The 23,193-nt window shown below is 58.2% G+C and overlaps 7 protein-coding genes across 7 annotated transcripts; 5 read left to right on the top strand and 2 right to left on the bottom strand.

The window, feature by feature from the left end:
- Positions 1–3: 3 nt before the first annotated feature.
- MAM_01240 (GA4 desaturase) lies at positions 4–1,239 on the top strand (the record flags this gene model as incomplete). The annotated part of the gene is made up of 1 exon (XM_040820039.1): positions 4–1,239. The coding sequence occupies one exon, from the start codon at positions 4–6 to the stop codon at positions 1,237–1,239; it is 1,236 nt and encodes a 411-aa protein (XP_040681527.1).
- Positions 1,240–1,520: 281 nt separating this feature from the next.
- Positions 1,521–2,867, top strand: MAM_01239 (Isopenicillin N synthase and related dioxygenase; the record flags this gene model as incomplete). The annotated part of the gene is made up of 4 exons (XM_040820038.1): positions 1,521–2,047; positions 2,118–2,195; positions 2,288–2,785; positions 2,837–2,867. 4 exons carry the CDS (start codon positions 1,521–1,523, stop codon positions 2,865–2,867), a joined length of 1,134 nt encoding a protein of 377 aa, XP_040681526.1.
- A 453-nt stretch (positions 2,868–3,320) lies between these two features.
- Positions 3,321–5,107, bottom strand: MAM_01238 (purine transporter; the record flags this gene model as incomplete). Its single annotated transcript, XM_040820037.1, has 3 exons — positions 3,321–4,624; positions 4,822–4,847; positions 4,905–5,107. The coding sequence occupies 3 exons, from the start codon at positions 5,105–5,107 to the stop codon at positions 3,321–3,323; spliced, it is 1,533 nt and encodes a 510-aa protein (XP_040681525.1).
- Positions 5,108–8,746: 3,639 nt separating this feature from the next.
- On the top strand, positions 8,747–9,667 carry MAM_01237 (uncharacterized protein; the record flags this gene model as incomplete). Its single annotated transcript, XM_040820036.1, has 1 exon — positions 8,747–9,667. The coding sequence occupies one exon, from the start codon at positions 8,747–8,749 to the stop codon at positions 9,665–9,667; it is 921 nt and encodes a 306-aa protein (XP_040681524.1).
- A 381-nt stretch (positions 9,668–10,048) lies between these two features.
- On the bottom strand, positions 10,049–11,842 carry MAM_01236 (Alpha amylase; the record flags this gene model as incomplete). Its single annotated transcript, XM_040820035.1, has 1 exon — positions 10,049–11,842. One exon carries the CDS (start codon positions 11,840–11,842, stop codon positions 10,049–10,051), a length of 1,794 nt encoding a protein of 597 aa, XP_040681523.1.
- Positions 11,843–14,278: 2,436 nt separating this feature from the next.
- Positions 14,279–15,949, top strand: MAM_01235 (MRT, a raffinose family of oligosaccharides transporter; the record flags this gene model as incomplete). The annotated part of the gene is made up of 1 exon (XM_040820034.1): positions 14,279–15,949. One exon carries the CDS (start codon positions 14,279–14,281, stop codon positions 15,947–15,949), a length of 1,671 nt encoding a protein of 556 aa, XP_040681522.1.
- A 3,322-nt stretch (positions 15,950–19,271) lies between these two features.
- On the top strand, positions 19,272–22,762 carry MAM_01234 (benzoate 4-monooxygenase cytochrome P450; the record flags this gene model as incomplete). Its single annotated transcript, XM_040820033.1, has 6 exons — positions 19,272–19,412; positions 19,492–19,838; positions 19,930–20,731; positions 21,452–21,561; positions 21,635–21,690; positions 21,981–22,762. The coding sequence occupies 6 exons, from the start codon at positions 19,272–19,274 to the stop codon at positions 22,760–22,762; spliced, it is 2,238 nt and encodes a 745-aa protein (XP_040681521.1).
- Between the last annotated feature and the right edge of the window lie 431 nt (positions 22,763–23,193).

Genomic DNA, 23,193 nt, shown 5'->3' with positions numbered 1-23,193 from the left:
GGCATGGACTTGGCCAACGGCACAGCTCAGGTCCTGGGGCAATACATGCACCCTGTTGTCGACCGTGACAAGTCGGAGCGAGGAGACCCCTGGCAGCGAAACTACGGCGCGCCTCCCCCCGTGGGCGAACTCGTGCCCCGGACCTCGCCCCTGATTGACATCCGTCCCTTGCTTTCCGACCCGCGGTACACCGTCGTAGGGCACCTCGAGAGCCATGGCTTCGGGGTGGTCAAGCACCGCTCGGCGGCCCTGCAGGCATGCTACACGGACGAGGGCGAGGTGGACGAGGAGGCCGTGGCGAGCGTGTATTACCCCGAGGTCAAGGAACTGGTGATGCAAGCGCTGGGTGCCAAATCCGTCCACGTCACGCACAGCGTCTTCCGCAAGGGCGCCAGCGCGCCGGAACCGTTCCGGATGCCGACGGGCTTGAAGCCGTTGACGCCGTCGGCGTCGGCAGCAGCCTTGACGACCAAGCCAGACCACGGCCAGGAGGCAGCCGCAAGACCAGCAGCTCCGGGCAGGCCGGCAGAGCAGGCCCGGCAAGCCAAGCCGGCAAGCTACTGGACGTCCCGGCCGCGCATGAGCACATCCACGCCGGCGCGCGTCCCCCATCTCGACTTCACGCCCCTCTCCGCCCGGCGCACGCTCCGCCACCAGAGCCGAGACATCTTCGAGGCAGCCGTGGAAAGGGGCATGATTGCAGCCGAAGACGGAATCTGCCAGAACCACCCGTTCCAGCCGTCCGCCAAGGAGTCGGACGCCCTCATCGCGGAGCAGTACAACCACGCCGGGACGGGCCAGCTTGGGCCCAGATACGCCGCGTACAGCATCTGGCGTCCTCTGAGAACGGTGGCCCGCGACCCGCTGACCTTTTCGCCGCGGAGGGAGGTGCCCGCCAGCGCGGTCGGCAACATGGTACACTGGCAGTACGAGAACAAGGTCCCCGGGCCGCCGGAGCTGGGCGGCGACTGGCTCAAGGAATTCGCCATGCTCGGCGTCACGGCCAGGGAAGAGCCGGCGGAGCAGAGCGTCTCGCCTGAAGGCGCCCGCCCAGAGTGGTTCTACCTGTCGGCGCAGGAGCCGGACGAGGTCCTGTTCGTCCAGCTCTTCGACAGTGCGTCCTTGGGCGAGACCTCTCAGCACGCAGGTGCCCCGTGGCACGCGAGCCCCGAGATTGGCGCTGCGGCTGGCCCCGAGCCCAGGCAGAGTATAGACGTCCGTGTCGTTGTATTCTGGTAGCGAGGGAGGGCCGGGGGTCCCTGGGTTCTCTTGGTCGGCATCCAGCAGCCCGAGTCGCGCCGGCTGGTTCCCACCGGACCCGGCCATGCCCGCCGACGGTCCCCACATCGGCCGGCTCCGAAGCCCGTCCCGCTTCCGCCCCAAGCGACCCCGGCAAGGAGACGAACTAGTCGACGGCAAAAGTTCCCCCTCCACACCAATCACCACCATCCGCATTGATACATCTTTCTCCCCCTCCTCCGTCTCCATCCCTCCGCGCCGCGCCGCGCCGCCCCGTCATCATGGCAGACCAGATGAACCTCCCCATTGTCGACCTGGACATCTTTCTCAACCAGGAGCCGTCGTCGCCCGCCGTCGTCGCGGAGTGCGCCAAGGCCGCCGACGCCCTCATCACCTACGGCGCCCTCGTCCTGCACGACTCGCGCGTGTCCCCCTCCGACAACGAGTCCTTCCTCGACCTCCTCGAGGACTACTTCGCCCAGCCCGAGTCGGAGCTGCGCAAAGACGAGCGCCCGGACCTCGGCTACCAGATCGGCGTGACGCTCGAAGGCACCGAGAAGCCCAAGTGCGCCGTCCACGAGCCCTGCCTCGACGTCATCAAGCGCCTGCACCCCTCCCAGCGGCCCCTCGACATCTCCGCCCACCAGCCCGACCCCAAATGCAGGTTCTTCTGGCGCATGGCCGAGAGGCCGCCCTACCAGACGCAGTTCCCGGGCCTCAACGCCGCCAACGTCGTCCCATCCGCCGACGGCATCCGGGACCGCTGGGCCCCGACCATGAACAAATGGGGCGACTGCATGAAGAACGCGTGCGTCTATCATCCCCTCCCTCCCGCGCTCGCCGCGAAACCTCGAACCACGCCCAACTGACCGCCGCAGGGTCTCGAGGCTCTCCGAAATGACAGCCATCGGCCTCGGCCTCCCAGCAAGCTACTTTAGCGACGCCGGCGCATACGGGTTCGTCCACCCTCCCTCGCCTCTTCCCCCCTCCCCCCAAGCTGCGAGGATACAGCCGAGTCCTGACGTGCGCCCCCCTCGCCCCTCTCCAGCCCGCATCTCCTCGCGCCCACAGCCTCCAATCTCGAAAAGTACGGCCAGAAAGACACCATCCTCGCCGGCTTCCACACGGACCTCAACTTCCTCACCATCCACGGGCGCTCGCGCTACCCAGGGCTCAACATCTGGGCCCGCAACACGGGCGACCGGCTGGCCGTCAAGATCCCCCCCGGCAACTACCTCCTAGTCCAGGCCGGCAAGCAGCTCGAGCACGCCACGGGCGGGCTCATCAAAGCCGGCTACCACGAGGTCGTGGTCAACGAGCGCACCGTCGAGGCCGTCGAGCGCCGCAGGGCCCAGTTCCCCGGCCGGCCGCTGATCCGCATCTCCAGCACGCTCTTCTGGCACCTCAACTCCGACTTTGACCTCGCCCCCGTCCCCGAGCTGGCCGCCCGCGCGGGCAGGCTGCGCGACGAGCTGCGCTCCCTGGGCCGGGACGAGGGCGAGCCGCCCGCCTACCCGCCTACCAAGGTGGGCTTCCAGGTCCAAGAGTGAGTTGCGGAGCCGCCGAGCCCGTCGACGAGATGCTGACCTTTGCACAGGGAGTTGAAGCACATTGCGTTGATGACGTAGACCGCCCCGCTGGCCTTGTATATATGGTGTATGTGCTCACGACGAGACGACGCCGGGTGGCAGACAAAGTGCGCGCCCACCCTTGACCACCTTGTTCTTTGGCTGGTTCTGGGCGGCGGAAATGGAACTTTGCCGTTTCTCAGGGGGCGGTTTTGCACGCCTGTGCCCGAGTATGGCTTCACACGCAGCTCGCTGGCTGCGTTGGTTGACGACAAAAAGCCGCTGTTTTACCTAGAGTACATACATGTGCAGATGGAAATGAATGGTTCATTCTTTTGTTCGCCCATCTCTCGCTATATAACCGCCCAATGACTCCATTGCACAAAAAGTATCGCACGTCCATGACATTTTGGTCCCATCAAAACGGAACACGGAGCTCAAAATTCAAACTCGCATAGCCATTGCATTCATATCGCAAAAAGCACAAGGTATCCAGCCCCCCCACCCCCCAAATCAGCTCTTCACCTCTGGCCCGGCATCGTCCGAGCCCTGCTCGTCGGGCCCGAGCTTGCTCTGAACAACAGCACCCCCCGGGGGCGGCGGGTCTTGCCGCCAAAAGTGCCTCTCGCCCTTTGCCAGACGGACCAGCCAGGGAGGGAGAAAGCCGCCGGGGATGCGCCACGTCCAGTTCTCCTGGTCGTCCATGTTGGACGGCGTAAGGCGCCCGCGCGACAGCTTCTTCACCAGCCACACGGCGCCATTGATGATCGCGTAGGAGAAGACGCCGCCGATCAAGCCGTTGGCGATGGAGTACGTAAAGGGCATGAGGCAGATGGCGAGGAAGGCGGGGACGGCGTCGCCCATGTACTTCCAGTTGATGTCGGGAACGGCCCTGGCCATCATGGACCCGACGAGGATGAGGACGCAGCCCGTGGCCCAGGGCGGGATGGAGGCGAAGATGGGCGCGAAGAAGACGGCGAAGAAGAAGCAGAGGCCGGTGGCCATCGAGGTCAGGCCCGTCTTGCCGCCCTCGGAGATGCCGGCACCGGACTCGACAAAGGCCGTGATGGGAGGGACGCCGAGGACGGCACCGACGGATATGCACAGCGCGTCAACCATGTATGCGATGGCTGAGCCCTCAAAGTCCTGCGTCACGGGATCCATGAGGCCGGCGAACCGGGCCATGGAGTACAGTGTGCCGGTGGCGTCGAGGATGTCGACGTAGAGAAAGGTGATGAGGGCGAGGCCAAACTGCCCGCCGTATTCCGAGACGTTCCAGTCCTGAACGTTGAGCGTGTCCTGGATCGGATGGAAGGCCACGACCTTCTTGAAGAAGTCAAACGAGCTGTTTCCGACGTCGGTGTACGGAAAGTAGGTGACGGGCGTTGTGCGAGGCCACGAGATGACGCTGACGAGGAGGATGCCAATGATAATGGCGCCTTTGACCCGGAACATGGTCAGCACGACCGTCAAGATTCCACCGCAGAAGATTCCAATCCACATTGCAGGGTGGCGCATCTTGTCCCAGCTGGGGCATGTGCCGTCGGCAAGGCGGTTCTCCGGGGAGCACCCAGCAAGTTGCACTGGCGTCGCCCTGGCTCCGACGACAACGCCAATGCCTTCACTGTACGTGAGTCCAATCAGAGTCAGATACAGGCCGATGCCAACGCCCGTGGCAACCTTGATGGAGTGGGGAATCGCTCTGGCGAGCCATTGTCGCAGCCCGAGGATGGCAAGTGTGAGAAAGATGAAACCTTCGACGAAGATGGCGGTGAGGGCTACTCGGTATGGGACCAGCCCGGTGCCGTGATAGCCAACTATGTGTGCAACCAAGTCAGCAGTTGCACAAGCACACGAGACAAGGAGTATCGGATTCTGCTCCACTTGCCGACCGTGTAGGCAAAATAGGCATTCAAGCCTAAATAGACGTCGCGTTAGCATGCATATCAACCTCGACGCAACGGACGGATTGGCCTCCGGTGTCTGAGTGCGAGGGCAAGTCATGTATACACACCCATTCCTGGCGCCAAAGCAACCGGCCTGTGTATCGTGGTCAGCGGTGCAACGGTTACCACTTTGGCCTCTCCAATGACGTACAAGTTGGCAAAGAGTCCCATGCAGAAGCATGATAGTGCTGAGATGGCGGCAGTGGCCGTAACAATGTCGCGCTTGATGCCCTGGGTGCAGAGCAAATAGCTTGCATCTTGATCACAAGTAGGATCCGCGGCCGTGTGAGGGCAAACGCAGGTACCACCGGAATCTGATACGATGGAGGCATTGACGGCAATGATATATGCCATGGCGAAGAAGGTGGTCGTGCCGGCTCGCAGTTCAGTGAGGAAAAATGATCCTTTTCTTTCTCTAGGCTGGAAATGAACACCATTGTGAGCAAAAGCAAAAAACGTCTGCAAACGTGGATGATATTATCTTGAGCTGTCATGTATAATTAGGAATCGCAACATCTCATCTCAGAGCATGACCCCAACCGTCGGGAACCTGCATAGGGGGCCCCGAAATGGGAGACATGAGACGCCGCACATTGCCTGATACAGAGTAAAAAGACAAGAAACGCGTGGCTAGGAAAGGGAGAGGACCTACATGTCCGCTGCCATCGAGGCGAAACAGTTTTCCAACAATGCTCGTCGCCACCGCGGCGTTGACGTTCTCTATCCAACCCATGGCGTTCGTGAAAGGCGAGTGAGAATGAGATGGATTTGGTTGCAATAAAGCAAGCAAATGCGCAGCTTGATCCACCCGGCAGACTGCCAGACTCGTTTTTCGATGCAGAGAGGAGGAATAGAGAAAGGGAAGAGGAGAGTGAAGTAGCACTCAGCACCCAGGGTCTAAAGATGGGTGGCAACTGAGGGCGCGGAGTTGCGATGGACGAATGTAATAGCTGAGGACCATGGGCAACATTTATGGACGATTGAAGTATTACGATTGAGTCAAGGTTGAAAAGAGTGGTTTGAAAGAGAGACTTGGAATAGCATGTGTCATGCAACTAAGTCAAGTGTGTGAGGGTGCAAGGTCGGCCAGCTCATTGCTGGTGAAAGAAAAGTTCCGATACGAAATGGGGCGTGTGGATGATGTGCGGCCGGCGAGCAGGAGGACGCGCTAGTTTCGACATCGTATCTCAAAGGGTTTTCCGGCTCGATATCCATCTTCCCCTTTTGTGAGATCCACTGTGAGACTGACTGGGACAAGGCGGGCTCTGGGCAAGATGGCCACGCCAATCATCGCAAATCAGCTACTGATTCAATGTCATGTCCCGGAGGTCGGGAACACGATTTCTGCAAGGCGACGTGATATCTGGCATCCTGTATCACAGATTCACCACCAACCAGCCTTTCGGCACGCTTGATCGCTTGTTGTCTCGCCCTTCGGTTTGAACGTTTTCATGACACTTCTTATTCAAGGCCTCAATTGCGTAGCCGGCCTCACCGGATTTCCGATGGTCAAAGCTCCTTTTGCATGTGACTCGATAAGTGACAGTCACGTCCGAGAATCGTTACTGCACGGATACTATCATGATATCGGCTGCGAAACCCCATCTCGAGCTCCACATGCCCGCCACGCGGGCAATCAAAAAAGCCCCTAGGGACGTGAGGCGTCGAGTCAGAGCCTCTGTATAAGCTGTTGGGGAAGAGGAAGTTTTGTTTATCCAAAGCCTGGACCTACAGCCCGTTTCCCGCAATTAGCCAGCGCATTGGCTTAGACACCAATTGAAGTCCGCCATCGTGAGGGGGCAAGATGCTCCGACGGGGACGCCTCGCAGTCCAATCGGCCGTGGGTACGGTCCGCCGGCGAGGACGTTGGGAACGAATTCAGGCCGTCCTGCTTCCGCCGCTAGCGATATGAGGTGAGTCGTGACGGCGTAGAATCAGTTACCAAAATGGCTGATGTCTTTGCCGCCACATTATGTACCCCGCGCTTTCCAGGGCGCCGAGATTTCGTGGGCCAATCCTTTGATCTATATATTATGACCAACATCAGAAAAGGCTTGTGTGGAGGCGGGAGTTCAACCTTGGTATCCTCGAAACACGAGATGGCGGGTGGTCTCGTGGCAGTGTACAGTCTGGTGAATTTTTTGTAGGACTTCGGCGGCTCCCGATGCTGCAGGTGCGACAAACGTTCGAATCTGGGGGTGGGCACTGATGTCGCGGGAGATCAATTGGACCTTCGTACAGTCTGTCAAAGAGAGAACTATTAATGCTCGGGGTGGCCTCGGTATATCTGTTGGCTATGTTGGTGGCTGTGCTCGACTGCAGAATAGCCGCTCAGAAAGGGAAATTATTAGACCAAGATAGTTACCATGTTGGAGTTGCGCATGGGAAGTTGATGAAAATGTTCAGCTGTGGTTTGATGCTAAAAGTCACTTAAGGAAGGTGCCGCCGCGCGCCTTCCGTTAATATCGCATCTTCACTTACCAGTCGACCGGTTGCAGCTCGGAAGGTGGCAGCGATTGCCCAAGCAAATCTTGCAAGATGGAGGTGAGAAGTGATGGTCTATACCGATCTGGCACGAAGGCGCGACGGTGGAGTTTTGCGCTCTGAAGTGTTGGTGCTCGTTACCCCAGGCACTCATCTCGTGAACAACTCTAATCACACAACCAGGGGACGAAGCCCTGCAACACTACGGCATCGACCTGAGCTGGGCCACAAGAGGAACCAGACATGGAAGACGTCAGTCACGTGTTTCAACACATTCAACTGAAACCGAAGAACAAGAATACATCGGTATTCCTCGACAAATGGACGGCTGATGTAGTATCCCTTGGCAGAATGGGAAAAGGAAGAAAAAAAAGGAAAAAGACCACTCGCCGCCGGACAGTGCCATGGACACATGTCGATGATTGCCATTGGGTGGAAAAGCCAAGACGTTGTGGACGTACAAGGGCTAGTGGTTGTGGCAATTGCCACGCCAGAACATGAATGATTTCAGGAAAAGCGCCTTGATATTACAGTTGGAATACTCAGCAACACGTCCCTCTCGTAATGATGAAGCTATCCTCCGGGGAATCAAGTTAGCTGTCCCAGCCAGGCGGGACGTCGCGGACGGCGTAAATCAGAGCCGGCTCGGAATTATGCCACGCAGAGCTGCGTTTGATGACGGGAGGCAGAACAGGCGGTCTCAGGAACGCAGGGAATGCCAAGCGTGTTGTTGAAACTCACTGGCGGCCTGGCGCAACTGCTTGTTGCCGGCCCCAGCGGGACTGTCAACGGATCGACGGACTGTGAAGGTGAATGGAATCACCGAGTAGAGTCTGGAGCGTGTCGTGCCATGATTTGTCAAGGTGATGCAATCTGGCAGCAAGATCGGAGCAGGAGGCGAAAAACGCCAACAGGCTCGCCGTGCTCGACGGCGCATGATTGAAACACCCGCGCTGCTCCCCCCAGGCCGAACAATCTTGGGACACTTCTGGCGTCACGACTCACCGTCGCGCTGAGGGCCAGACAGCTCATTGGCTCCAGTGACGTCAGGCGGCCTCTCCCCCTGAAGGATGAAGGCCTGTGGCGGATGCTGCCAGGCGAAGTGCACAAGTGCCAAGTGCTCGGCGCTCAAACGGCGAGACCTCAAGTGCGGCAGGTGGGAGCACCAGCGTGATCATGCCACAGCGGAAGGGGCCAGGCGTCACATCACCGGCGACATCAGCTCCTTCTCAGCCGCCGCCCAACTCCCATTTGCGCAACCCCCGATCCCATCAGCCTTGTCGACCAACAAAAGCGTGGCATGTGGTGCCTGGGTGTGCCCTTGCCTCCTTGGCCACTCGCCCCGTGGATCGCATGATGCTAGCCGTCGTCGATCGGCCTCTGGAACGCGGCCTCGACCCGTGCCTCTGCGGTGTTTATTTACGCAACTCGCTGTTTTGCACATCTTACTACTACTTCGTCTTCTCATAACCTTCTTTTTCGGGCGTCTCTTCACACATATCAACCATAATGGCCTACTCTCGTCGTGACCGCTACGACGATGGGTACTATCCCCCTCCGCCAGATGATCGATTCACGGCGCCCCCGCCCCGACGACACAAATCCGAGAGACACCGTCGTCGCAGCCCCGACGGTATCCCCAACTACGCCCAAGATGCGTACCCCCCGCGACGGGGCCATTACCGCGGGGATGGCCCCGAGCCAAGAGGCATGACGCAACCGGGGAGCAGCGCGCGGCGTCCGAGAAGCCCTCCCCCGTATTATTCTCCAGAGCCGCTCCCTCGCGAACCGCGCAAAGACTCGCGGAGGGACCCTCCTCGTCACCCTAGACCGGAGAGAGACGCGCCGCGAGGCTATGCTCGTGACTACCCCTCGCCTCGGGATTATGCTGGCTCCCACGATAGGCCCCGCCGCCCACACCGCGACGAGCTCGAGTATCGTCCTCGACGGGACAGAGCATCGCCGCCGCCCGAATACAGATCCCGCGGCCGAGAAGGTCGCCCTCACAAGTCTCGACCCGCCTCGCCGGAACCATTGCCCCGAGCTCGAGACTTTCCCCCCTCCGGATACGGCAATGACGACAGCAGGCGCCATCGCCAGGCGCGATCTGACGATCGCTCCCGCAAACGAGGCGTGAGTCCACCCGTCCGTGGTCGTGACCGCGGCGTCGGTCCCACGAGCAACTCCTCTTCATCTTCTCGCCGCAAGTCCGCTCCTGCTCCGACGGTTGAGAAAGCCAAGAAACAGGCTTGGTGGCAGAATCCTCTTATCCAGGCGGGTGCGCGGACAGCCTTTGCGGCCGGAGCGCAGGCAGCGATGCAGAATCGCAATGATCCCAATCCGTGGTTGGGGTCCAAGGGTGCCAAAGTTGCGACGGCGGCGTTGGGGGCCGCCCTGATGGATGGGTTTGGCGGGCGCAAGAAGGACTAATGGGCCATGACTTGATGAGGTACCCTGGAAATTGAATTTGTAGGCGACAGATTGCAGTTTGGACTTGGCTTGGCTACTGGATGTGGATGTGAATGTGAATCACGGATGCGATACACGGTTGTTGGAGTGCTTGGGGTTATGCGGATCCCCCCTCACCGAGTACAGATATCATCTTAGTCGATATAACGTAGACTTGACCGCACCGAGTGCGGGATAACTCGAGGATTTGCAAAACGCGCAGTGTTGTTTCTTTCTTTTCTGTTTCCCTCATTCATCGCAGTCCCGCGCCAAGTCAAGCCAAGTTTGACCCATCACGCCCACTATAACTTTGTCGACGTCCAATCTATTAACAAAATTCACACCCCTAGCAAATGCTCCTGATCAAGCCCCAACAAGAAACACCCGTCCCTCGAAAGGCGACAACACGCCTTGTTTGGCCTTGCCGCCGTGCGTGGACATGACAGGCACGAAATTGGCGTGCTGCACGCCAAGCTCCTCCGCGCTCGGCATATCCAACCTCGTCTCGTGGGTGGCAAAGTTCAAGACGACAACAGCTTTACCGCCCCCGTGCGGACCCTCCTTCACAAACACAAACAAGTCCTTGTCCTGGGGTCGCAGGTCTCGAAAGTCGCCGTACACAAGTAGGTCGGCGTGCTCCCTCCTGAAACGCAGCATCTTGCGCCAGAATGCGAGCACGCTGTCTGGGTCGTCCAGCTGCGAGCCGACGTTGATCTCGCCCGCCAGCGGGTGCGGCTTCATCCACGGCTCCGCGACAGGGAGTCCTGCCTTGTCTGCGGCTTCCGAGAAGCCCCCGAACTTGGCCTTGCCGTCCCACGCCATGGGAACGCGCGCGTGGTCGCGGGCCAGATGCTGCAGGGCGGAAAAGGCCTTGTCCAGCTCCTGCTTGTTTTCGGCGCCGTAGAGGTCCCGCGTCATCTTGACGAAGAGGCAGCTGTCGATGTCGAGGTAGTTTTCCAGGGGGTACGTGTCCTTTGGGACGTTGACGCAGCCGATTTCCTGGCCCTGGTAGACGTACTGCGTGCCGCTGAGGCACGACTCCATGAGGGCGAGCAGCTTGGCCCCGCGCTCGCGATGCTCGGGCCCGTCGTCGGTGAAGCGGGACACTGACCGCGCCTGGTCGTGGTTCTCGAGGAAGACGGTCGTCCAGCCGTCGGAGCCGTGGATGAGCCCCTGGGTCCGCGAGACGGCGGCCTTGAATTCGGGCAGCGCGTAGTTCTTGGGCGTGGTTTCGTACTTGTGCGTCTTGCCGAAGCCGGTGTCGACGACGTCGAATTGGAACACCATGTCCAGCTGCTTCTCCTTGGCGCTGACGTACTTCAACACCTTTTCCATGTCGGGCGTGCAGGGCAGCTCGCCGACGGTGATGGCGCCGTACCGGGCGAGAATGGCGTTCATCTCGGACAGGAACTCGTGCATGCGAGGCCCGTTGCAGTACAGGAGCCAGGCAGGCTGGAAGGGAGCCTTGGGGTCCACGACGGGCGCGTCCTGCAGGCCCTCGGGCTTGCTGTACATGTTGACGGTGTCGACGCGGAACCCGTCGACGCCGCGGTCGAGCCAGAACTCCATGGCGGTCTTGTAAATGGCCTCTCTGGTGACGGCGTTTTCCCAGTTCAAGTCGGGCTGCTCCGCGGCAAACAGGTGCAGGTAATACTCGCCAGTCGGCTCGTCCCACTGCCAGGCACTGCCGCCACCAAAGCTGGAGCGCCAGTTGTTGGGAGGAAGTCTCTCCCCGGCGGGTGAGTACTTGGCGGGCCTCCAGACGTACCAGTCTCTCTTGGGGTTGTCCCTGCTCGAGCGAGACTCCTTGAACCAGGCGTGTTGGTCCGAGGTGTGGTTGATGACGAGGTCGAGCATGATGCGCATGCCGCGGGCATGGGTCTCGCGGATGAGCACCTCCATGTCCTGAACCGTGCCGTAGGGCCCGTACACATCTTCGTAGTTGGAGATGTCGTAGCCCATGTCGACCTGTGGACTGTCGTACATGGGGCAGATCCAGATGACGTTGACGCCTAGGCTGGCGATGTAATCCAGCTTGGAGATGATGCCGGGCAAATCACCGATGCCATCGCCGTCGGAGTCGCAGAACGAGGCTGGGTAGATCTGGTAAATGACGGCCTCTTTCCACCATTTTCGCTCGCGGGAGGTGACTGTCATGATGCCTGTGGCTGTGAAGCTGACGAGACGCACAAACGCGAGAGTTGTGTGCTTTTCTCACTTTCTTTTTTCCCCGGAAAGAGGCCGCTTGAGGACCGAAACAACAAAGTATTCAGAATGCTGACATACAGGGTCGAGAATGCGAAGATCAAGTCGAGCACCAGACTGGACGGAGGCCGTTTCCTCTTTAAATCCCCGAGCAGCGCGAACTTCATACTCACAATGTGGAGAAAATGCGTTATCGAAGTGAACCAACGCGACAGACGACGAGAGATGCGACATTGTGAATGACGGTCGGTGCCACAATTACCGCCCTGGCCTGGAGACTAAAGAGCGTAATCAACGTTTTCGCCGTGCCGCTTCTCCTGGATGGCGCTTGATGGCTTCGTGGGCACGAAGTAGTCGTACAACACGCCCCTTGTCGGACGGCGACCCTTTCAAGCAGCCAAGGGGGGAAATCCGGCGCGACTTTCACCATCCGACACGGACATGTTGACAGTTGCCTATCATCACCTGAGGCGTTGCCCAATTCGGCAATGCTAAACACTTCGCGGCTCACTACTGGGCGTTTTGGGTCGAGAAAATGTCGTCTCATGATGCACCATACAGAGCCAGGAACCCGCGGGTCAACGGTCCAAATTGTTTGATTGGCACGTTGTCGGAGCGCCGGCGGTTGTCGGCCCGACACTCATGCCTCGGACGTGTCGGCTCTGTAGATCAAAGCCCTAACTCAATCGCCACGAATGTGTTTTGGCTCTCATTTCCCAAGTCGGCCCGTCCATCCCGCGCAACCCCTCAACGCCATAACGCCAATGCCGGTCCCTGCATCACATCCGTGACGCTGCGAGCGATACGGAACTTTCCTGGCCCCTGGGCCCTGGCTGTGGAAGGCTGGGCATAATGGAATACATTGTACATGGCAGCAGCCGGACCGCCAGGACGACAGGTCTGTTCGTTCCATGCATGATTCGATACCCGAATGGATCATGCAGTTGTTTTCGTCGATCCTACCAAGACCTCAGGGACCAGGGGCGCCTGCTGCGGCCGAGAGAACCGCCGTCAACGATATAGGCTGAGTTGCGCTGCGCGCTATCGTGTACAATCCTCGAGGCGCCTTCTCACGCAGTTCCAAGACTCAATCTTTGCGGTCGTGGCGGCATGTACCTCTTCTCCCAGGCAATTAGGCCATGGGGAACGAGTTTCATGCATGCAAAGACTCATCAGGGACCATGATGCTCCGGGGCAGAATGATGACTCGGTTCGATGGCTCCTATGGATCGAGTGGGGGATAACTCGAACCATCTAGAAAAACAAAATTTTGCCGCATGACGACATGGTAATATTGCAGTATTATGGACACGAGGGCCCATTCTCGCATGCTTTCGGCAACCTTTCGGCACAATCCTGCGCCAAGCCATCTGAGAACGAAATTTCTCACATCACCCGGTCGGACCGACAACTGCCAGCGACTGTTTCTCACAGCCAGGACTGTATTAATCTCACGGGAAGATGACAAGCTTAATTCTCCAGATCCACCGGAATTGAACCGTCATCCCCATGGGGAGGTCGATCCGGGGATGGAGGAAGCCAACTCATCTAGAACATCTAGCACTACTCCGGACTCCCGGTTCGAATCGTCATTTGGCGATATCCCATGTCTCAACATCGTCGTGTGCGACTAATGCGGTGGACCCAAGCCAAGCCCCCCCCCCTCAGGGACATGGTCGGCTGATCACCTGGGCTAAAGAGGCGCATTGTTCACTCCGCGAGAGAAAAACAAGGAAACACAACAATTCAATCGAATTCATGGTTGTAGTTTGCTCAAGACGGCCGGCCGAGACACCCTTGTGAGGCGGCGAGATCTTGTACGTTTTTGTACAGGGCGAATATAGTCAACTTTGAACGCATTCATCTCAACAGGCCAACAAGACCAATTCTTGGCCAAACAGAGTCAATCACACGAGTCGATCCACCGTCTAACTAGTTACCATCTCGGCTAGTCCGCCGCAACTCTTGACCTTGGTCCTGCGCAGGGATGTGTATGGGTCCTGGTAGCTTCAAACCAGGAGCTACCAGCAGCGAAGGAGCCGGCCTTTTTTGTCTGGGGTCTTGTTTACAGGTGGAATGGACCTGCCAGCGAGACCGCCGCCCGGCTTCATTAACTTTTCAACTAGTTTAACCTTCAGTTATGACGAGCTATAAAGAGGGCCTGGTCTGTTGCCGGATGTCACGGAATTGATTCACAGTGGTATAACCGGTCATGGCTGCTCCATTCCTACAGCACCTGTAGGGGTTTCCCGTCTTCCAGAGTTCAGACACCATTTTCTTTCGCTCCTCCCTTGAATAACCACGGTATATAACTACTCGGGGAGGCATCTGTCTAGTCAATCCACAGCACTGGTTGGGAAAATCAACGAGGAGCAAAGTATATCCAACATGGGTCTTCCCATCCAACACCATGACAAAGACCAGCCTTGCAAGGTCTCGGTTGACAACGGCAACATGGACAATGATCTTGCCCATGAAGCAGCCACTGCCGCCGAACAAGAGCAGAATATGGGGCTTTTGAAGTCTCTGAAACTGTACAGGAAAGCATGTCTGTGGTCCATCTTCTTGTCTACCTGTATTGTCATGGAGGGATTCGATACCGTCTTGCTCAACACGTTATTCGCCTATCCCCCCTTCCAGGAGAAATTCGGAGAAGAACAGCCTGATGGCACATACCAACTCACGGCGGCTTGGCAAGCGGGCCTGAGCAATGGCACGCTCGTCGGCCAAATCTTTGGTCTATTCGTCAACGGCATCATTGCCGACAGATTCGGATACCGCAAGACGCTCATCGGTGCTCTGGTCGGCTGCGCCGGCTGCCTTTTCATTGTCTTCTTCGCGGAAAGCCTCACGCAACTGCTCATCGGACAGATTCTCATCGGCGTCCCATGGGGCGTCTTTCAGACACTGACGACAACATACGCCTCCGAGGTGTGCCCTACGCACCTGCGCGCCTACCTTACAACGTACGTCAACCTCTGCTGGGTCATTGGCCAGTTCATCGCCTCTGGCGTCCTGCGAGGAATGATTTCCCGGGACGACAAATGGGGCTACAAGATCCCCTTTGCTCTGCAGTGGATGTGGCCAATCCCTCTCATCATCGGCATCTATCTTGCCCCCGAATCTCCCTGGTGGCTTGTTCGGCGCAATCGTATCGACGACGCCAAGAAGTCTCTGGCGCGGTTGACAGCACGCAACAGCGGCGTTGGTTTTCAGCCCGACGAGACCATCTCGATGATGATTCACACCAACGAGATGGAAAAGGAGCTCACAGCCGGCATCTCCTATGCCGACCTCGTCCGGGGCAAGGTGAACCGCCGCCGAACGGAGATCGTCTGCGTGACGTGGATGATCCAGACGCTTTGCGGATCCACCTTCATGGGCTACTCGACTTACTTCTACCAACAGGCTGGCATGGCAGTGGCAAACTCGTTCAGCATGTCTCTGGGCCAGTATGCACTCGGTGCCGTTGGGACCGTCTGTTCGTGGTTCCTCATGGGCCGATGGGGCCGACGAACCCTGTACTTGAGCGGCCAAATCATCATGTGCATCCTGCTGCTGGCCATTGGCTGCACCGCGTTTGCCGGCAAAGAGAATCCGGCCGCGCAGTGGGCGATTGGCTCCATGCTCCTTGTCTACACCTTTACGTACGACGCCACCGTCGGGCCCGTCTGCTACTCTCTCGTCGCCGAGCTGACCTCGACGCGTCTCCGGACCAAGTCTGTCGTCCTCGCCCGAAACTGCTACAACATTGCTGGCATCGTGACCAACATCATGACGCCTCGGATGCTGAATCCCTCGGCCTGGAACTGGGGTGCCAAGGCGGGCTTCTTCTGGACTGTCACCTGCCTCGCATGCGCCATCTGGACCTACTTCCGCCTCCCGGAGCCCAAGGGTCGCACCTACGGCGAGCTCGACGTCTTATTCGAGAATGGCATCAGCGCCCGCGAATTCAGCTCTACCCCAGTCGACAGACTCGGTGTGCGACGCGAGGGCACCTCGGAAAAGGACACCGTGTCAGAGGTCATGGTTGAGAGGGTCCGTAGCCATCGGTCCTGACAATACCAGGCTGGAGCGCGGTAGCCCACTTTGTTTATGCATGATGTGATGGATTTTTTTGGTCGGGTTTCGGCTGGAACTTGATGCGACGATACGCGATGAAGCGATTTGTGTTTACCAGAAGCGTTTGAAGGAACCATGCCGATTGGTAGATAGATGATGGAGAAAAGAAGAACAAAGGCGCCAGCCAATGAATGGAAACCAGTTGACTTTGCAATTAAACGCGGCACGCTCTCCGTATTCGTGACAGGGATATCCTTGATAAACCGTACAGCGAGCCGCAGTTGGTAAGTGGGTTTAGTCGCATCCGAGCAAGGTGATTGCCTCCGCGTGTGCTTCTACATGGAAAGGTATGGTCTGGAAAGTCTCTTTAGAGAAGGGGCCAACACCAGGTCCCTTGTGAAAGACCATGCCCCCTCAAACCCGTCTAATGTGGTCGCTGGTTCCCGGCATGCATGGCCTTGTGTCTTGCGGCCGTGAGCCTTGGGCCGGGCGTTGTGCGAGCACGCGCCTCGGCATGATGATGGATCGTTCACAGTCGGGCCGTGGTTGCCAGGCAGGAATGACATATGAACACCAGATGCTTACTTAGTCAAGGCTTTAGGGATCAGCAGGGTTCCGAAGGCGTCACGTTGCGTTTCGCCATGGCCCATGACGGACGAACGCCTCGTTACGTTGCTAACTGGCTCTACTCCGTAGTCATCAGGCAACTTGCGCCACGGACCGCACCGGTGAGGAAGCAGTTCAGGTCCATGCTGGTATAAATCCACAACTAGGCACCGCGTCCAAGACCTCCCTTCCCCTGCCATAGCCTCATAGGCGACAAAGCGCTCGAGCAGAAACCACAGCATGAACCCGCCTTGGGCTACTGCAGGCCCATCCTGGCGGACGAGCGGCCTCTGCTGCAAAGCACAACACACTCGAGCTGAAAGCTGAAGGCAGGGGAACCATCCACGCCAGGCCAACGCGCCCGCGATGCAGCATCAGGGCAACTACCCCCCATGCCGGGAGGGACCCAGTTGTTGTGCCCGGGGCAAAAGCGGTAGCCCAATGTCCATATTTGGGTTTCCTGGCCCTTGACCTGCGTGTTCATGCCCATGTGGCTGGGACGGCTTGGCTGGCTGAAGGATGCGGTGCAACGTGTCCGCTGGGAATGATGACAGGGCGCATACGGAGTACGTATTGGAATCAATAATCGACGGGGAATAGGCGCGTCGCGTCGGTTCGTCGGCGCAGAGACGTGCTTGGTTTCTTTCTTCCTTCGATTACGGACTACGGTTCCGCACCACGGGATGACGGCTCGACTCGCTCCTCGTCTTGCCCATGAGGCATCCCATCAGATCCTGCATGCAGGGCCCCCGCGGCGCACACGTGGGAAATAAGCAGAACTATCCGTTCCCCCCGGACACTTCTCAGAAGTGACAAAGATCAAAGCCGGATTCGGCTCTCCGCCCATGCACCCTGGCTACGCGGTGCAGGCCGAGCGAGGAGGCCCGTCATGCAAATCTCTGCAGGTTTCAGCGTTTGCAGTCAGTGTTGCCACGATTTTGTGCATTCGGTATGTCGAGACGACTGCCGGTGCAATCCGCCCGTGTCAATCTCAAACCTCGAACTGGCTTCGAAAAGCCTCTTGGCGCGTTTATTTCCTTTCTCTCTTTTAAACAGAGTATACTGGGCCTGGATTCCCCTGCCGAGTTGAGCTACTACTCGGCAGGTTCTACTCCTCAGTCCATGCCTAGCCGTCATGTATGTGTTCTAAACAACACGCGCTGATAGCACTACATCTCCGCAGTTGAATAAGACGGACCATGGCTCGGCTCTGCACGGACTCACCCTCATCCTGATCTTCACATCTGCCGCCTCCCAGCACCAGCCCAGCATGCCATCAAGATCCGGCGGTATGCCCTTCAAGCCCACAGCTGGACCGGCCCATGCAAACGGCAAACGCTGACGACGAGCAGGCAAACCTGTCCGCGGAAGAAATGGACAAGGTAGATTCTCCAAATACACGTCTACACCACGTCCTCGCTCTTGGTCCACTCACAACTCCTCTACTCAGCAGGCGGCCCCCAAACTGGCTGTACGGCAGGCAGGCTCGCCACGCGCGGTTCCTCTTCTCAGCCTTGGCAGCCCAAGTGCCATGGCATGGCATGCCTTGCATATTCTGTCACGGAATGAAGACGTCACGGCAACAAGATCCGCCAAGGCCCAGCTTTGTCCTCCTGCCCAGACGGGCACGCCGTCAACGGCCTCGTATCCCAGCTCGTCGGGTTCAGACCCGGCGTCGTGTGTATGGGATCTGGCAGAGATGAGGGCACCATGAGAGGTTGTCATCCGAACTAAAAATACCAACGACAACATCATAACTCAAACATCCCTGGCTCCCACGACTGCCAGCCAGCTCCGGCACTAGATGCTTCCTGCTTGTCCTCCAAAAATCCGGTCTCGCCCTGTCTCGCCGACGTCCGCAGCGGCCAGTGGCTTGCCCACGGCCTCCGTACTGGGGCGGATTTGGGCCCGGGCTGAAAAGGACAATTGGATGGCGCAAGAGAATGGTGCTTGCGCAAATTTTGGGCTGTTGCCATCTGCACCGGACGGCTTGTAGTGGTAGTCAGACTCTTGGGCGACGCCGAGGCAGGGGGGGGCCAACTTGCCAACGGCCCTGATGCAAGAGGCGGCTTTTTTCTTGAACATACCCGGACGGGGGAGGGGGTGACGGCAGCCTTGCATTTTTCGAGCATGAATGCCACTGAAGCTGGGGACTTTGGCAGTTTTTATATATTACACGACCACAGCCTAGTTGCCTCACGGTAAGCTTGCTTCTTAGTTGTTGTGGTGTCATTGCCTGTCCGGCACGAAAACCGTCTTGTCCTCTTTTGAAACGACGAGGGGATCGTTGTTTGAGTTGTCTCTACATTCCCACTTGCTGGTTTCCACCGCCTCTGAACGATTCGAGGGTGGCCATGTTGTCGAATGCCCTGCTGTATTTCTGGTTGGCGCTGCCAGCAGTGGTAGCGTGGTTTGCGGCAAGCACGTACTATGGATATTGCCGATTGAAACACATATCTGGACCCTGGAGCGCCGGCTTTTCTATCTTTTGGCTCCTCCGGTCCACTCTTGGCGGCAGGACACATCTAGATTTATATGAAGTGTGCCGGAAATACGGTGCGGACAAGCTTTCCCGACCTGGACCCCTTTGCCGCGGACAAGAGGGGTCGGTGGCCAAGGAGAAGACGGGACAGGACAAGACTGACACAGCTCTCAAGGGTCGATGGCGAGAGTCGGGCCCAGAGACGTAGTCACCAGCGACCCGAAGCTCGCCATGCACATCCTCGGTGCTCGCTCGCAGTATACACGGTCGTCCTGGTACAACGGACTTCAATTCGAGCCCGGCAAGAACAACATCATCTCCATGAGGGACGATGCCCTACATGCCGTGATCCGGGCAAAGATGGCTGGCGGGGTGTGATTGCCTCCCTCCCCCTCTCCATCCGCCCCTTTTCTTATCCTTCCAGCGAGAGCGCTAACGGGGCCTTCCTTAGTACTCTGGCAAGGAAGTCGAATACCTCGAGTTCAAGATTGACAAGTCTGTCGGCAACTTGGTGAGTCTGCTCGAGTCGTACGTGCGTGGCAATCGGCCGTTCGACCTTGCGCGCAAAATACAATACTTTGCCCTCGACGTCATATCGGAGCTGGCATTCGGGGAGCCCTTTGGCGACCTGACCGCCGACTCGGACGTGCACAACCTCGTCGAGGACATCGAGACGTACTTGCCGCATCTTATTGTCTCCACCGTCATGTCGTGGATGATTCCTGTCCTTTCGTTGCCGATTTTCAGGCCCCTCATGCCCTCGGAGCACGACGTGCTCGGCGTCGGCCGCCTGGTCGGGTAGGTTTGTCTGTCTGACCCCGAGCTCAATGCGCCCCTTTTCGTCGCCGGCTTCGTACTCACTCCTTTGGGGCCTTTCCCCGCCGTGCAGAATTGCCAAAAAGGTGGCGGCCGAGCGATACGGGCCAAGCAGGAAGATTCAAAGAGACATGGTCGGGTCCTTCGTCGCCAGGGGTCTGACGCAGGAGCAGACCGAGAATGAGATTGCCGCGCAAATGTACGTCAGACGGCAAAACGGCTGGGACAGCCACGGGCTTCTTGACCGTCTTACATTGCTAACACGGCATCCCGACTGCAGCATCGCCGGGTCCGACACCACCGCGACCGGCATCCGAGCCACCTTCCTGCACGTCATGACCAACCCCCGCGTCCTTGCCCGGCTCCAAGCCGAGATTCGCGACTCGGAACTGAGCTGGCCGGCGGCCACGGATGCCGAAATCCGCCTGATGCCGTTCGCGCAAGCCACCATCAAGGAGGGCCTGCGCGTGCTGCCCCCCGTGGCGGGCTTCATGTCCAAGGAGGTCCCTGCCGACGGGGACTGCTGGGACGGTCTCTCGTTGCCGCCGGGGACCAGGGTCGGACTGTGTATGATGGGGATACTGCGCCAAAAGCACGTGTTTGGCGAGGACGCGGACGAGTTTCGGCCGGAGCGGTGGCTCGACGCGACGCCCGAGATGGAGAAAACATGGGGTCTCGTGTTTGGCTCGGGCAAATGGGCGTGTCTGGGCAAGGAGATAGCTCGGATGGAGCTCAACAAGGTGCTGGTCGAGGTGGGCTTTCCCCTGCCTGATTCTACCTTTTCCCCAAACTGTCGACCTGCTGACGCCGCCGCTCTTTGGACAGGTCCTGAGACGCTTCGACCTCACCTTGGTCGATCCCATGAAGCCTTGGAAGTCTGTGAATTGTGGCGTTTTCCTGCAGTCTGAGTTTTGGGTACGCGGTCATGCACGCCACGACACGACGCCCACGACACGTTGACGAGCCGGGTCTGGACAGGTGCTGAGGTGTGAATTTTGTTTGCTGCATGGCGTGGGCACCATCTTGCGGTGCGCTGTGGTAGCATCTTATTTTACTTTTTCTTAATGGCAACTCAAAAGTCGCCATGTCTCGAGTGAGACATCGTTGTCGACGCCGAGTGTCCAAGAACTGCGAGCGTTATATAGCGCTGTGCGAAGTCTCTCCAGGAGCTTGGATTTGCGGTCAGTCATGGACCTGATGCCCGGAATGCGGAATGATGCTGCGGCTGACGGGGGAAATGTAATGCCTTGATCCCTCCGCACTAGAGATACTTGCTCATCTCATATCCGCTTTGCGAGAATAGCGTGTCCACTGCGCATCGATACTCATCGAGATGACGACGACTTGGGCGGCCGTGTTCCCAAACGAGCTGTAGAATGGTCATTGACACGACTTGTGCATTGAGAAGTCCAGCCTCTGGTATTGCGGGCATTCGATCAGCAAGTCCCTGAACTACTGGCTTAATTTGTGGAAGGCCGGCCAGCCACGCCACCGGAGGTGGTTGGACTAGAAACCCAAGTGCCCGGTGCTAGTTGCTGGCTGCCAGTCACTAGTCGAATCTTAATACATGTCCTGCGGTGTTGCTGTGAGCACAGCACAGCACAGGTGTCTGGGAGACTGTTACGAGGAAGCGGCAAGACAAACGAGCATTTTCGACATTCGAGGAGCACTCGGCCGCTGGATATGGCGTGTCTCCAGCGGCATTGTAAGTGTTGGCTTTGGCTGCCGAGCGTTCAGAGTCTCTCGGCACGCAGCCCGACTCTGCTTTCGCGCAAAAGGTCTGCAGTTGTCATTGCGATGCGTAACATGGCCAGCGTCTTCCCTGCGAGGGCGTGTAAGCCGAACCCCGCAGGTCTCAGTCTAATGCTTGAACACCGTCATTGGATGGTTTGATTTCCTATTCGGCATCACCAAGATGAGACCCATGGTCCATCTCGAAAGCAGTCAAGATGTCAAGAGCTCGCGTGTTGAGGGAGGCGTTGATGGACGTCATGGCCCGTGGCTAGCGACAAGGGGCGAGGTATATAAGGATGCAGCCTCAGCACCCCTGGGAGCGTACGCCGTCTGGCAGATTCCCGAATCCAATCACATGCTCCTTTTCTCTACCTGCTCCCTTGAAGCCAGTTGAACAGATGCCAAAGATGATCCTTGTTGCTGCCGTCACCCTCCTCTCGGCCATGGCGCCCGCTGCTTCAGCGCTGTCGGCCATCCCCTTCGAGGGCATTCCGTCGTTGGGCGTGCTCTACACCGAAGATGCCAGCCATCACATCTGCTCCGCCGCCGTCGTGAACAGCAAGACGAAAAACCTCATCCTCACAGCTGCCCACTGCGTGCACGGCGACGGGACACACCTCCGCTTCGCGCCCGGATACCGTGACGGCCTCACTCCGTACGGGACGTTTCCCGTCACAGGGGCCTTCGTCGACAAGAAGTGGAACAAGGACTCGAGCGTGAAGCACGACTTCGCCATCCTGACCGTCGGCAACACCATCATCAACGGGACGTCTGTCCCTGTCCAGAACATCACCGGCGGCAACCCAATCAAGTACAGGGCCAGCCACCGCAGCGTGGTCCACGTCATGAGCTACAACAACCACGAGCCAAGGCCCGTCCGCTGCCATGTTTCCACCTACAAGGGGCCGCACTCCAACCTCGCCTTCAACTGCCGCTCCTTCAAGGGTGGCAGCAGCGGCGGTCCCATGCTTGTCGACTACAACCCGAACAAGAAGCTCGGAAGGATCATCGGAACCATTGGCGGGTTTCAGAGCGGAGGCTGCACCGAAAAGACTTCGTACTCGCCATACTTTAGCTTCGGACTGCGCCGCGTGTTCCTCAAGGCTATGAACGAGACTGGGACCACGACGAGCGGCGACGTGGTCAGGGCCGACGTTCCCAATCGGTGCTGAGAGGCACGGCGGACGAGGTGGCTTTTATCTGGCTGTTTCTTCAGACTACATCAGATGTGGAAACTTGTTGGTGTGTGCGCTTGCGGTCTGAGCTGTAATTTTAATAGCATAACTTGGCTTTCCAAGACTTGAGCTTGACAACATGTGTTGTCGGCTGAATCTGTATTTAAAGATGATGTAGCTTCGCTGGATGTCTCTAATATTTTGCTTTCAGGAGCCAGAGGCTTTTACTACTGCAGTGCTATTCAAACGATGAAAGTGGTGTCTGGGACAACGCCAAGGTCGTGTCTTGTGCTGGCTCCCGTCGGGTACGACTGCGCCGGTCGAGGTAGTGCTTCTTCAATCTCTTCTTCCTCCCCTGCTGCTTCTTCTTCTATTCATTTGTCGTCCTTTTCCCTTTTCCTCACTTCTAGGGTATCTGCTCCTCTACC

Source organism: Metarhizium album (genome assembly GCF_000804445.1).
Source record: "Metarhizium album ARSEF 1941 chromosome Unknown scaffold_2, whole genome shotgun sequence".
NCBI classification, from domain to species: Eukaryota; Fungi; Ascomycota; class Sordariomycetes; order Hypocreales; family Clavicipitaceae; genus Metarhizium; species Metarhizium album.
This window is presented reverse-complemented; position numbering and strand designations above follow the sequence as displayed.